Below are 12,498 nucleotides of genomic sequence, written 5' to 3' on the forward strand. Positions count from 1 at the left end.
GTCATATAAAGGTACAAAAGGTTGCAAGATCAGTGGAAGGAGGTGTCGAGGCGACTTCATGTTGCAGGAAGTTTTCACTGAAGATTCTCAGCGTTCTGTTAGAAACAATCAACAGGTGAGCACACAGGGTGGATCGGCCTCAGGGAGCAGAGCGAAGTGGGCGGGCGGGGGTGTAGGGCTTGGCCATGCATGGCCTGGAGATAGGAAGGAGCCGTTCCTTTCACTGCCCTGTAGGCTAGCACCAGAGTATTAAACTGGATGCGAGCTCTTACAGGGAGCCAGTGTAGAGAACGGAGAAGGGAAGTTGTGTGGGAGAACTTGGGGCGATTGAACACCAGACGTGCTGCAGCTTTCTGGACGAGCTCCAGAGGTCTGACAAGACAAGCTCCAGAGGTCTGACAAGCTCCAGAGGTCTGACATCATCATGTCAAAACTACTTCCTGCACACCGTACGGAGTGTGTGGACACAAATGTGTGGTGAGTGATAACGACACTGGTGGGCTTTTGACACCTGAGCTGTGCGAGAGTTTTATAGACACCGGTAAAGTTCAAACAGCCTTTCAGCAAACTGCTCCTTGTTGTGGAGAATTAGCTGTTTCAATCATCCAGAATGAGAAAAGGGTTTGGTAGTACGCCAAATTGAGCCTGTCAGGTGGAAGTTTTCCTCCTCTCCTTGCAAAGTTGCAGAGTCTAAAAATCCGACCATCTTCCTGCTCATATGTCCAAAACAATGCTCTCTAATGGCAACATGAACCCTGGATTTCTAATTTCTTACTTTTTTTTATGTTTATAAATTTATTCAAAATCAAAAATCTGCTTTTTTTTTTGCATTCGTTCAAATGCAGCGTTAATATCCGTGCCCAAAACAAATAAGATAGCAGATTAGATTTGATTGTGTAAATGATAATTGAGCATGTTTCATGTTTATAAGAGACACAAAACAACAACAAAAAGAGGCTGGATGAATGTAAACTATGTGTCTTGCTCCCATGGAGCAGAGAGGTGGTGGGGCATTTTGCATATCAGGGGCCCATTGTTTCATAATCAGCCCATGTTTACAGCATATATTTACTTTTTGTTTATCATGTTTATTAGTCTTTACTTAGATTTGATGAAATGACAGGAGCACGGGGGCTCAAAAGGCAGGAAACATTACTGCTGATCTGCTTCTCGTTAAACAGTTGTTTATTTTTTTTTTACTTTTCTTATACTGCTAATCTTTATAGATATATGCTATAATGTCATTTTAAGGCTTGACTTCACTTAAAAAAATAATAACCCCAGAAGAGAAACAACACTTTTGGAGACATTTGTAGTGTATCAGATATATGATAGATGAAGAGAATAATCAAGAGTCTGACCGCTAATTTGAGAATTCCTCATAATTCAATAAGGAATATTAATAAAGTGGGTATCGATGCAGAGATTTGACACTTGCACAGCGACAAATGGCGTTCTTACAAATGTGCTTTTATTCCAGACAATCATGTCACAATCAAAAACAAATGATGTGGATCTCAAAACCTGGGCAAGTGAAGCCAAAAATATTTGCAATTCCAGATAGGAACTACATAGTTATTATTTTAATTTTTTTGTAATCTGACTGAACTAATACTTTTTATTCACATTGAGAGTTCCTTGACATTTTGCGCAAAAAAAATAGATTTAAAACGTGATTCCTACACAAATAAAACATTCTAAAGCATTTATAATTTCAATATATTTATTTTATTGCTCACTTGTGTGTACGTACTGGTTTAATATTCTGTTTTGATGAAATGGTTGCAGGGGTACCGGTAGCTCAAAAGACAGGGGAACATAATATGACAATCATAAGATATCATTTGTAGTCATATAACTGTGTTTATTTAATTCTAACTGATAATTTAGGGAACAGCACTGTAGTGTCTGATCTGTTTTGCACCAACAGGCTTCAATTCACACAACTGGCTGCAGACTACAAAGCAGTGAATCTTGGACAGGGATTTCCTGACTTCTCCCCTCCAGAATTTGCCCAAGAGGCTTTTTGTAAAGCTGTGAGTGGAGGACACCAAATGCACCAGTATACCCGACCTTTTGTAAGTGGAGTACTCTGTGAGACACACTTGGTCACAGTTTCAAACTCTAGAAATGAAAGAGAAGCACTGAGAGATACCATGCTGCTTTTTTCCTCGGGAATTCCTGTATTCTGTGTTTCATTTTAAGTTTGATTTCAAGTTTTGAAAGTTTTTAATTTCTTTCCTCAGGGCCATCCTCCTCTTGTAAAAATTCTGGCTAAATTCTTCGGCAGGATAGTGGGACATGAGATTGATCCTTTTGAAGACGTGCTGGTCACAGTTGGAGCTTATCAGGTTCTCTTCTGTACATTTCAAGCTCTGATTGATGAAGGGGATGAGGTATGAAAATCAACCCAAGTCAAGTATAAGTCATTTATTCAACTGTTTTTACAAACTTAAACAAATCATGTACATATTAATACTCTATAACACAATATTAACACATTGATTATAACTGGATTATCTTCTCTTTCAGGTCATAATTGTTGAGCCGTTCTTTGACTGCTACCAGCCGATGGTGAAGATGGCCGGAGGAAAGGCCATTTATATACCTCTGAGGCCGGTGAGAAGTTTACACCTATTTATAATTATATAAATAATTGCAGAGTGTGTACGTGTCCCTAAAATAGTTCAAATCAACTGTTATTTTCTTTTGTTAAATTTAAGAAAGTTGAAGGAAGCACCGTCCTGTCAAGTGGAGACTGGGTTCTTTCTCCTGAGGAGCTGGCCAGTAAATTCACTCCACGCACAAAAGCCATCATTATCAACACTCCCAACAACCCACTGGGCAAGGTAAGACATTTACCAGAGTAGTGTCTCTTTTTAAAGGAAGCTGAATAAAATGTGTTCTTGTATGTAAACACCTGTCACACATTTATGTCCATTACAGGTTTTCAAGAGAGAAGAGCTCCAAATGATCGCTGATCTGTGTATCAAACATGATGTGCTGTGCATCAGTGATGAGGTGTACGAGTGGCTGACTTATGATGGAAACAAGCATGTGAAGATGGGTGAGATTGAGCCCGAGTTCAACAGAATGCACACAAAGTGTGAAGCTGCATTATATTCATTATGTTAATGTGTTGACAGCCAGCCTTCCTGGCATGTGGGAACGAACCATCACCATTGGAAGTGCAGGAAAGACCTTCAGTGCTACTGGCTGGAAGGTAATGCGATAAGTCACATTATTTGGTTTACTTCAGCTTGTTATGATGCTGTGTGTTTGTTTTTTTCAGGTTGGCTGGGCTATTAGCTCTGGGCAAATCGTCAAACGTCTCAAAGCGGTACATCAGATGTCTATTTTTGTTTGTGCAACCGCTGCTCAGGTAAACAAACAATCCCTTGAACATTATAAACGTTGTTGCAATAAAATATTACTTTATTAGTTCTAAGTTTCTTCAGCTTTCAGTCTTGATTCTTGAAACCAAATATTCTCCCTGCTGTTTTGTATCATAAATGCAATATACATATGTTTAAAGTCTGTTAAGCTCTTCTTCTAGAAAATAAAAACATGTCCTTAAATTATGACAAATTTATTTTTTAAACCTTGTCGAGCCACATTGATTGATCCGTTGTTACCAACACACATTGCACAAAAAAACAGAGTTCATCTAACTTTTCTTTTAACTCTAGTCAAAATCTATAATTTGCCAAGATACTATGTATCATGCTTAACTGTATTAAAATAGAAATTTTGCACAAATCATTAGTAGCATTTCCATTTAATTCAATTGCACTGCTATTGGTCAAACTGCACATTCAGTTATATTAAATCTTGTTTGGCACCTCTTGGCTGAAACGTTTTGTTACTTTTTGGCCAACACTTACACAAATACTCATATATATTGAATAAGTTCATCCATCCATCCATCTTCCATAACCGCTTATCCAGTTAAGGGTCGCGGGGTGCTGGAGCCGATCTCAGCTGTCAATGGGCGAAGGCAGGGTACACCCTGGACAGGTCGCCAGCCTATCACAGGGCAGACATATATAGACAGACAACCACTCACACTCACATCCACAGGCAATTTAGAGTCTTCAATTAACCTTAGCTGCATGTCTTTGGACTGTGGGAGGAAGCCGGAGAACCCGGAGAGAACCCACGCTGACACAGGGAGAACATGCAAACTCCACACAGAAGGTTGTCCAGCCCGGGAATTGAACCCAGGCCCCTCTTGCTGTGAGGCGACAGTGCTAACCACTACACCACCCTGCAGCCCTGAATAAGTTCATATCAGCCAATATTACATTGATTTATCTGTTGGATGGAATATTTTATACAGGTTGCATGTCAGCATGATTTTGTTTTTGTTCAATGTTGAATGAACAGATACAGAATATTGTATATTGATTGTCTAGAAATTGGCAGAGGTTGTTTTTTTTGACAAATGTGCATATATCATAATTGTCATATCTGCATGTATTCATTTCCTCCACAGGAGGCAGTAGCTCGTGGATTTGAGAGAGAATACGAGCTGTTTGGGACTCCAGAGAGCTACTTCCAGCAGCTGCCTGCGATGTTGCACCAGAAGAGAGACAAGCTGGCCTCATGTCTGCAGAGTGTGGGTTTGCAGCCCATCATGCCAGAGGGAGGCTATTTTATGATCACAGACATCTCCTCTGTCAGTGAGTTTCATTAGTATGGAACAGTGGCGTTAAATGCAGAACAGATCAAAATGTTATCACATCGATTCAAAATGTTGAATTTTCATACAGGTTAATTCAAAGACTAGACCATAAAAAAACACATCTGAATGGAACGCATTTGTCACTTTTTTTGCTGCCTGCTATGTTACCCTTTAAACAAATTTAACATGACAGGCAACAGTACAATAAAAACTATGTAAAAATAATTTAATACAAACTGTTTAGTAGCTGCAGACAATTACACATCAGAGCATCTTGCACCACACAAAACTGATCAGGTTATGGTGACTAAATAAATCAAAGCGCCTCTGGTTTATTTGTGTATTTTGTGTATCTATGACTAATATAACTTTAACTTTCTTTTTTTGACAGAGGTGGACTTCAATGACTCCATGAGCACTGAGGATGAACCCCATGACTTCAGATTTGTCAAATGGCTAACTAAAGAGAAGGTAATCAATAAAAATGTCATAAAAACTGCATTTAATCAAAAAAGGTTTGATGATATCTGATATATTTAAATGTATTTCTCAACTTGTTTGTCTTTTTTTCCACAGGGTTTAGCAACAATCCCTGTCTCTGTATTCTACAACCCAGAGCACAAAAAGGACTTTGACAAATATATCCGATTTTGTTTCATCAAGGTCAGCAAAATCTTAATTGGATTCAAGTCTTCTTCTATTTCCATTGTGTTTGTCTTTGTCAGAACATATTTCAGTCACTCAAACTTACCTTTTTTTGTCTAAAAGGAGGACTCCACTCTGGATGCAGCCCAGGACATCTTGAGAAAATTAAGTCAAAGACATTAAAGCATGCATTCAAGACCACCTGAGGGCTCCACAGACTACAGCTCTTTTTAAACGGAACCTCAAAACCCATCTCTTTAAAAGAGCATTTAGCTAAACTTTCTTTGAGGTTCCCCCTTTTAATAGTTTTTTGTTATTTTTTTCTCTGTAGCACTTTGAGATTCTTGAATATAAAGTGCATTATAAATAAAATGTATTATTATTATTATTATTATTATTATTTCTCAGTAACTGCAGAAATCCAAGTATCCAAAAGGTTGAATAAAGCTTTCAATAAATCCACATCTTCGGTTTAATACCTTTCTTTGTCCCCTAGCCTTATTGGCAAAATTAGTTTGTCACATAAAGGAATATGAACCCAACAGACTTCTAGTGTCCATATGAAGAGTAGAAAACGTTGCTCTTGAAGCCAGGGCCCTTTACACAAAAAGTTTATTTTGCTAAACAATCGAAAGAACATTTAAATTTAATAAAAAAAATGTTTCATTCCTTGGGGTAAAAAAAAATGTCTATTCAAAAATCAGGGTTTAAATAGGCTAGTGGTGTTGATATTTGAAAAATGAGCAAATGTAAGTGAGGTTGCTTAGGAAGTAGAGTTTTTTGTGATACATAGCGTTAATTTTAGTTTTAGAAGATAACCGCGCCAGGTCAAATGAGGACACAGAGATCAAAATGTTTGAATAATATTATGCAAGGTTCACTACTACTACTACTACTACTAAGAAGAAGAAGAAGAAGAAGAAGTTTTTATTTTTATGTTTATTCTTTTCTTTTTATTATTATTAATGTTATTCATAATAATATTCATAATATTCATAATATTCACAATATTATTATTATTATTATTATTATTATTATTATTATTATTATTATTATTATTATTATTATTATTATTATTATTATTATCACCCTCTTATTTAATTTTTTATTTCCTTCAGTTGAAACGTATATTCTGGAGTCCTAATAGAAGTAAACGATAAAACTATTCAAAGGCCATTATCTTTATGACTCCCCAGTGAGCTGTTACGAGATAACATTTAAATAAATGAAATGGTCGGTATTTAACAGCCAGTATGGCCAGTACCAACCAGAGTGCTTTTATTTTGAAACGCAAATTGCGACCCGGAAGTAAATAAACCTCACGTGTTGGTGCGTGTAAAAATGTCCACCGACGTTTCAGCGAAAAGAGCCAAAATGATGCCCTCCGAGGTACTGTAACACTATTGTTTTACATTAGTATGACATTGTTCTTTTCTTGCATCACCTATAATGTGTTTGTTCATTTTAACAGCCTTCAGAGAGGACGGACTGGAAGAAAAGGAAGACAGAAAGTGAGTACCAGCTAACGTAGGCGACATTTAGACACCAGCTACAACAGTGTGGTTGGTCACAGCACGCTGTCTTTAAGTGTGTTTGTATTACACAACGTCACAGTTCATATATTAACATTTCATATGATGTGTTAGGATATATTTAGCCACAGCATTAATGTTTGCTTGGATTTATGATCATTTAATTTATACTTAGGGTAGTATTTGTCTTTTTTTGTCAGATATTTATTTATTTAATCATCTTGTCCCTAGAAACCAAGATGATTAAATAAATATCTGTAACACAAATTAAGTGTTTGTTTTAGTTTCCTGTCTCCACTGGTTATATTCAACTTCCAAGTTATTCTATGACTGCAAATCATCATGATTTACAATTATTCCCTTGATTCATGGATTAAATGTCAGATAATTTTGACAAATGTCAGTCATAATGTCCTATAGCTCACGATCATTTCTTCCCATCGCTTGTTTAGATCGGCCAAGAGTTTAACACATTATCACATAAGATAATGTAAAGCATTAAATCCTCACAACTAAGAAGCTGGAACTTGTCAATCGTTCATTTCTACTTAGAAAAATAGCTTAAAGATTTATCAATTGTACAAAAAGTAATTTTCTATTGATCAGCTAATAAACTAATTGGCGAAATGTTTAATCTCTAAATCCTTCATATTCAATCGGATCCAAGGAGTAAAAATTGTGCTTTAGTTGAACTACTAAAAAAACTCAGATGTAGTCGTGTGTAGGTCTCGTTCATTTAAAAGGCTAACAAGCTAAAAAGGTTCAGAACCACTGCCATAGACTATCAATTTGGATTTTATCATTCTGTCTACAAATATCTCATTTGCTAACCAATGTCATTGATTCTTCCTTGATTACAGTAAAAGAGGCTAAGAAGCAAACGAAAGAGGCCAAGCTGATCAAACAGTTGGACAAGCAGAAACGGAAAGAGTCAGCAGAGAGTGCAAAACATGAACAAAGCCAAAACGAAAAAGGTAACCGTATACATTTTTTTTCATACATTGTCATAATATCTGTGGATAGAGTGCAGCAGTGTGTGTGATGTGTTCATGTTTCTCTTAGGTCGGGCTTACACTGTGAGCGTGGCTCTGCCAGGTTCTGTCCTGGATAACGCTCAGTCCACTGAACTTCGTACATACCTGGCCGGACAGATCGCCCGAGCCTGTGTCGTGTTCTGTGTCGATGAGATCGTTGTGTTTGATGAATACGGGGAAGATGTCAAGTAGGTTAACCATTAAGATTCAATTTATAGGAATAAACGCCCTAAACCACCAGAAAGCTAATAGAAAAAGATTTGTTCTTTGTCCCACAGGAGCGTTGAAGGAGAATTTAAAGGTGTTGGGAAGAAAGGACATGCTTGTATTCAGCTTGCCAGAATACTTCAGTACCTGGAATGTCCCCAGTAAGTGGTATTTTATTATAAACCGATCACAATTGTCAGCCCATTTTATGAGATTGTGATGGCAACATTTCTTCTCCACCAGGTATCTGCGCAAGTGGTTTTTTCCAAAGCATCAAGACTTACAGTATGCAGGTAATAATCCAAATTTCCTCTTCATGCATTAATTTACAGCGGGGGGGGGGGGGGGTTTCAAAGTCTTTACACTGTGGGTCCCCTCTAAAACAAAAATTGAGACAACTGCATCCCCCAAAGTTATTCTATTGTCATCATTAAAATGTGGCAAATTAGCCATTTATTTTTTCTTTGTATATATTGTATTGTTTTTTTATTGCCTTATCTATTGTACTGTTTTATCTGTGTCTAAAATGTAACATTTTACCTAAGTTTTTTTTATTTTTTTTATCTTGCTTTTATTTTTATCACAGAGGGTGCCATTGGTAATTAACTGAATACTTTATATGGGTAGACGGATTGTAATACCAGGTATAAAGATGCCCCTAAAGGAAGGCAAAAGAAGACACATTTTCACAAGCTGTTGGTCTTTTTTTTCTTTTCTACCAGGGTTGCTCAACCCTTTAGACAGTCCTCACCACATGAGGATAGACGATGAATCTGAATACCGGGAGGGAATTGTCCTCGACAGGCCGATCGCACAAGGAAAAGGCTCGTTGGTCAACTGTGGAATGAGAAAGGTGAGCATGTTTTGAACTCACTTTCATCAAGATGCAACTAATTATTCATCTCCCGGGTATTCTCTAGATTAATTGATTATAAAATGTCAGATAATAGTGAAAAATTACCATTACAGTTTCCCAGAATCCAGGGTGATGTCTTCAAATGTGTTGTTTTGTTCAACAAACAGTCAAAATAGCAAAACTCCTCAGTTTACTATCATACAAGAATCAAGGCTGTAATCTATACATTGTTTGCCATTTGCCCAAAAATACAATTTTAAAAATACAAAATAAAAGGTTGCCTATTATTGTTCTATCATATTCCTAACGCTGTCCATCTGCTCCCAAAGGATGTTCGGATCGATAAACAGCTGCAGTCTGGACTTCGAGTCACAGTGAAGCTCAATAACACACAAAATCAAGGTAATATACCTTTTTATTTGTATTGTTTATGTCTATTTACCTTTAAGAAAAGTTGTCATTGCGCTCAAGATTCTGCACACCAGTTGAGTGTATGTGTCCGTCTACCTGTCCATCATCCTCAGAGAGCAAAATATGTAAAGGTACGGTGGTGCCTCCTCACCTGCCCAGGACTGAAGGAGGTATTTACTGGGGTTACAGTGTCCGTCTGGCATCTTGTCTCAGTAAGTTTCCTTTACTCTTGATACACTCAAACATATGCCCCAGATTCATGTGCAACATCTTGGATTTTTCATCCACACAACCCACTAAATTGTGTAAGAATCCAGTATACACCTTTATCCTTATTGCTGTCGGTTTGTTAATGCAGGTGCAGTTTTCACTGAGAGTCCGTATGAAGAAGGATACGATCAGACTATTGGAACATCAGAGAAAGGCAGCAACATGGACCAAACAACACTGTCACCATTCAAGTAGGTTCAGAGCCGATGAGATTGTAGCTCAGATGTCACGTCAGAGTCCGTTGAAGAGACAGAAAGGTCTTATAGTTAAATTTATCCAGATTTGTTTGTCTGAAAAATGCAATTTTTGTGTCGGATTCTTCGGATGATGTTTGGCTTGTGATACCTGGGTTCAACATATACATATATGCAGCAGTGATGAAATCCATGTGACACAGATACAGGAAACTGGTTTCCTGTATCTGTGTTTTATCTGGTTGTACTTTGCGTTTAGTGCTGATTAGCAAAGGTTTGCATGCTAGCGCGCTAAACTAAGATGGGGAACATGGTAAACATCACACCTGCTCAAAATGTTAGCTTTGTCATTGCGGCGTGCTACCCTTTTAACTCAAAGCACCACTCTGTCTTAGTGAAAACTGCAGACCCTTGGTCTTGTTATGCCAATAATTGTATTTTTATTTTATTTTATTTATTTAATTAAAACTCAACCTTTTCAACTTTTTAGGCATCTTTTGGTGGTCTTTGGAGGTCTTCAGGGACTGGAGGCCAGTGTAGATACTGACCAAAACCTGGAAGTGACTGACCCCAGTGTTTTATTTGACCTTTACCTCAACACATGCCCGGGTCAGGGCAGCAGGACCATTCGTACAGAGGTGAGGGTCTATTACATTACATGACATATTTGATGAATTACTATTAAATTTACTCTTTTTAAAAGCAAATGTCTGACATTCTGCAAGCATTTTTCATTTAGCTTGCCTGTTTCGCTCCCCGGTGTGTTAATTTAGTTTTTCCTGTTTTCTTTTCAACAGGAAGCCATCTTGGTTTCCATGTCAGGGCTTAGACAGAAGATCACAGCTGCTTTTTCAGATGTTTCCAATGGTTCATTAGAGAATAAGTGATGAAGCTGTTCATTTTCCATAATTACACCTTTGTAGCATTGCTGACTGTTGAAATAGCTGTTGTTACAAACATAAAGTCTTAGTTCTGTATGTCGGTGTTTGTAAATGGTTTAACAAATTGTACATATTTAAATACAAAAACTATCTACAGATTTGCACTGACTCATACCGTATTTTTCAAAGCATGTTTTTCTATAAATGGTACAGAACTGCTTGTGATAAACGGCGTTAAGATCGGCACAACATGGACAAAAAAATTGCACTGTATATTTTCATCAATAAATACAAGACTACAGGCCTCTACAGCTTTCGGATTGAGTTGCTGCTGCTTTTCATATTAGCATTTCATTCTCCCTCATCCAGACAAAAAAAACAGGGACATTTTTGAATGGGGCTTGTAGTATTCTGGGTTATAAATGGGTTTGCTGTCCAGATTATAAGGTACACCTAGCGTAACTAAGTATTGATATAAAAGTCCTGCAATGAATAATACTTTCATGAAGTTAATCTTACATTTTTGTTTAAACTGCTTTAGAGAGGTGATGACATTTTGGAGCCTGTATTTTGTGGTATTGGTAAACGAAGTATTTGAAACGTGAACAAAACTAAATACAATTCTAACTTCATTGATTTTATAAATCAGGTGGACAGATGGTGCGTTTGTGTCGTTAGAGCTGCCACACTTTTGAGTTGTAGATACTGACAGTTTTTGCATCATATAAAACTAATATTATTTCAGAGTAATATTTCAATTAATTTAGCAAGCGATTTTATCTAGGTGAAGTAGCAGAACAGTAAATGTGGTGTGTGTATTTTCTTCCTATTCATTATTGACCAATGGTTTCTCAGAAGTTAACGATGCAGGCATCTGATCATAACACAACAATCAGTGATAACAGCCTCTCCTAAAGATGAATATACTGACAACACGTTCACAGATGAATCATTTGCAAACGGCAACACAGTTTAAGAAATGGCACCCTTCTCTGCTTCAGTATAGTTTTCGATTACAATTTCACTTTTAATTGAATCGTGCAGTCCTAAGAGCAACATACTGATACATAACAGGACCATAAAGCATTCTGTGGACTATTTAAAACATAAGCTGCATGCACTGGAATGCCACTGAGGTTAAAAAATTTAAAAAAAGTTAAGATCATAAGGCAAAATGTTTATGTTTATAGTCTAATTTAAAAAAAACATAAAATTTAGGTTATGCTTCTTAGATATTTTAAGTCTGTATTTTATGTCATCAGTGTCTAAAGAATAAATGTGGTGCCACAACATTTCAGCAATCTGATTGTGTAATTATTACAGACAAGAATAACTGATACACATGTTTGTGTAATTTTTTGTCACTGTTGAATCAACAAAAGGTATCTGTAGCACCAAGTATTGTAGGTTGGTAGTCATGTGTAAATATCAGATTCATCCCAATTAAAAAATATTTTGTAGTTTTCTTCAAAAAATATGTGTTGAAATGTTAGTATTATTAAAGCTAAATAACAAAAATATGGTCATATCTAATCAGAATGTCTGCTGATATAATTCCCCCTTCACATGAGAAACACAACACATTTTCAAAACATACTAACAAAAATACTATAAACATGTAAAAAATATTTTTTAAATTCATTTTCTTTTCTATTTACGAAAAAAAAACACCTGTCTAGTGGCCACCACAAGTCCATGTGGAATATACACAATATAGTAATTCATCACCAAACTGAGATCCTGCACTCTTCTCCTCAGTCAGTTGGTCAAATAATAGTTTTGTC

At 36.7% G+C, this 12,498-nt stretch overlaps 3 protein-coding genes across 6 annotated transcripts in view; 2 read left to right on the forward strand and 1 right to left on the reverse strand.

Moving 5' to 3' along the window:
* Positions 1 to 409: 409 nt before the first annotated feature.
* Positions 410 to 5,512, forward strand: LOC129102762 (kynurenine--oxoglutarate transaminase 1-like). Its single transcript, XM_054613031.1, has 12 exons — positions 410 to 477; positions 1,931 to 2,078; positions 2,247 to 2,396; positions 2,533 to 2,619; positions 2,724 to 2,849; positions 2,947 to 3,067; positions 3,147 to 3,223; positions 3,293 to 3,382; positions 4,496 to 4,678; positions 5,078 to 5,155; positions 5,261 to 5,347; positions 5,453 to 5,512. The coding sequence occupies exons 1-12, from the start codon at positions 425 to 427 to the stop codon at positions 5,510 to 5,512; spliced, it is 1,260 nt and encodes a 419-aa protein (XP_054469006.1). The 5' UTR covers positions 410 to 424.
* A 1,069-nt stretch (positions 5,513 to 6,581) lies between these two features.
* On the forward strand, positions 6,582 to 11,031 carry spout1 (SPOUT domain containing methyltransferase 1). Its single transcript, XM_054612408.1, has 12 exons — positions 6,582 to 6,718; positions 6,801 to 6,840; positions 7,722 to 7,835; positions 7,924 to 8,083; positions 8,174 to 8,263; positions 8,346 to 8,395; positions 8,825 to 8,955; positions 9,288 to 9,360; positions 9,483 to 9,581; positions 9,728 to 9,830; positions 10,324 to 10,471; positions 10,631 to 11,031. Exons 1-12 carry the CDS (start codon positions 6,671 to 6,673, stop codon positions 10,718 to 10,720), a joined length of 1,146 nt encoding a protein of 381 aa, XP_054468383.1. The 5' UTR covers positions 6,582 to 6,670; the 3' UTR covers positions 10,721 to 11,031.
* Positions 11,032 to 11,567: 536 nt separating this feature from the next.
* Positions 11,568 to 12,498, reverse strand: part of st6galnac6 (ST6 (alpha-N-acetyl-neuraminyl-2,3-beta-galactosyl-1,3)-N-acetylgalactosaminide alpha-2,6-sialyltransferase 6) — a 6,824-nt gene continuing 5,893 nt past the window's right edge. For 3 of the 4 annotated variants that reach the window (XM_054612410.1, XM_054612412.1, XM_054612411.1), the window contains exon 7: positions 11,624 to 12,498. This exon is cut by the window's right edge and continues 345 nt beyond it. The gene's annotated coding sequence lies outside the window, so the exon portion shown is untranslated. The other variant, XM_054612413.1, reaches the window with a different exon arrangement.

The sequence above is a fragment of the Anoplopoma fimbria genome, chromosome 14, assembly GCF_027596085.1.
Source record: "Anoplopoma fimbria isolate UVic2021 breed Golden Eagle Sablefish chromosome 14, Afim_UVic_2022, whole genome shotgun sequence".
NCBI lineage: Eukaryota > Metazoa > Chordata > Actinopteri > Perciformes > Anoplopomatidae > Anoplopoma > Anoplopoma fimbria.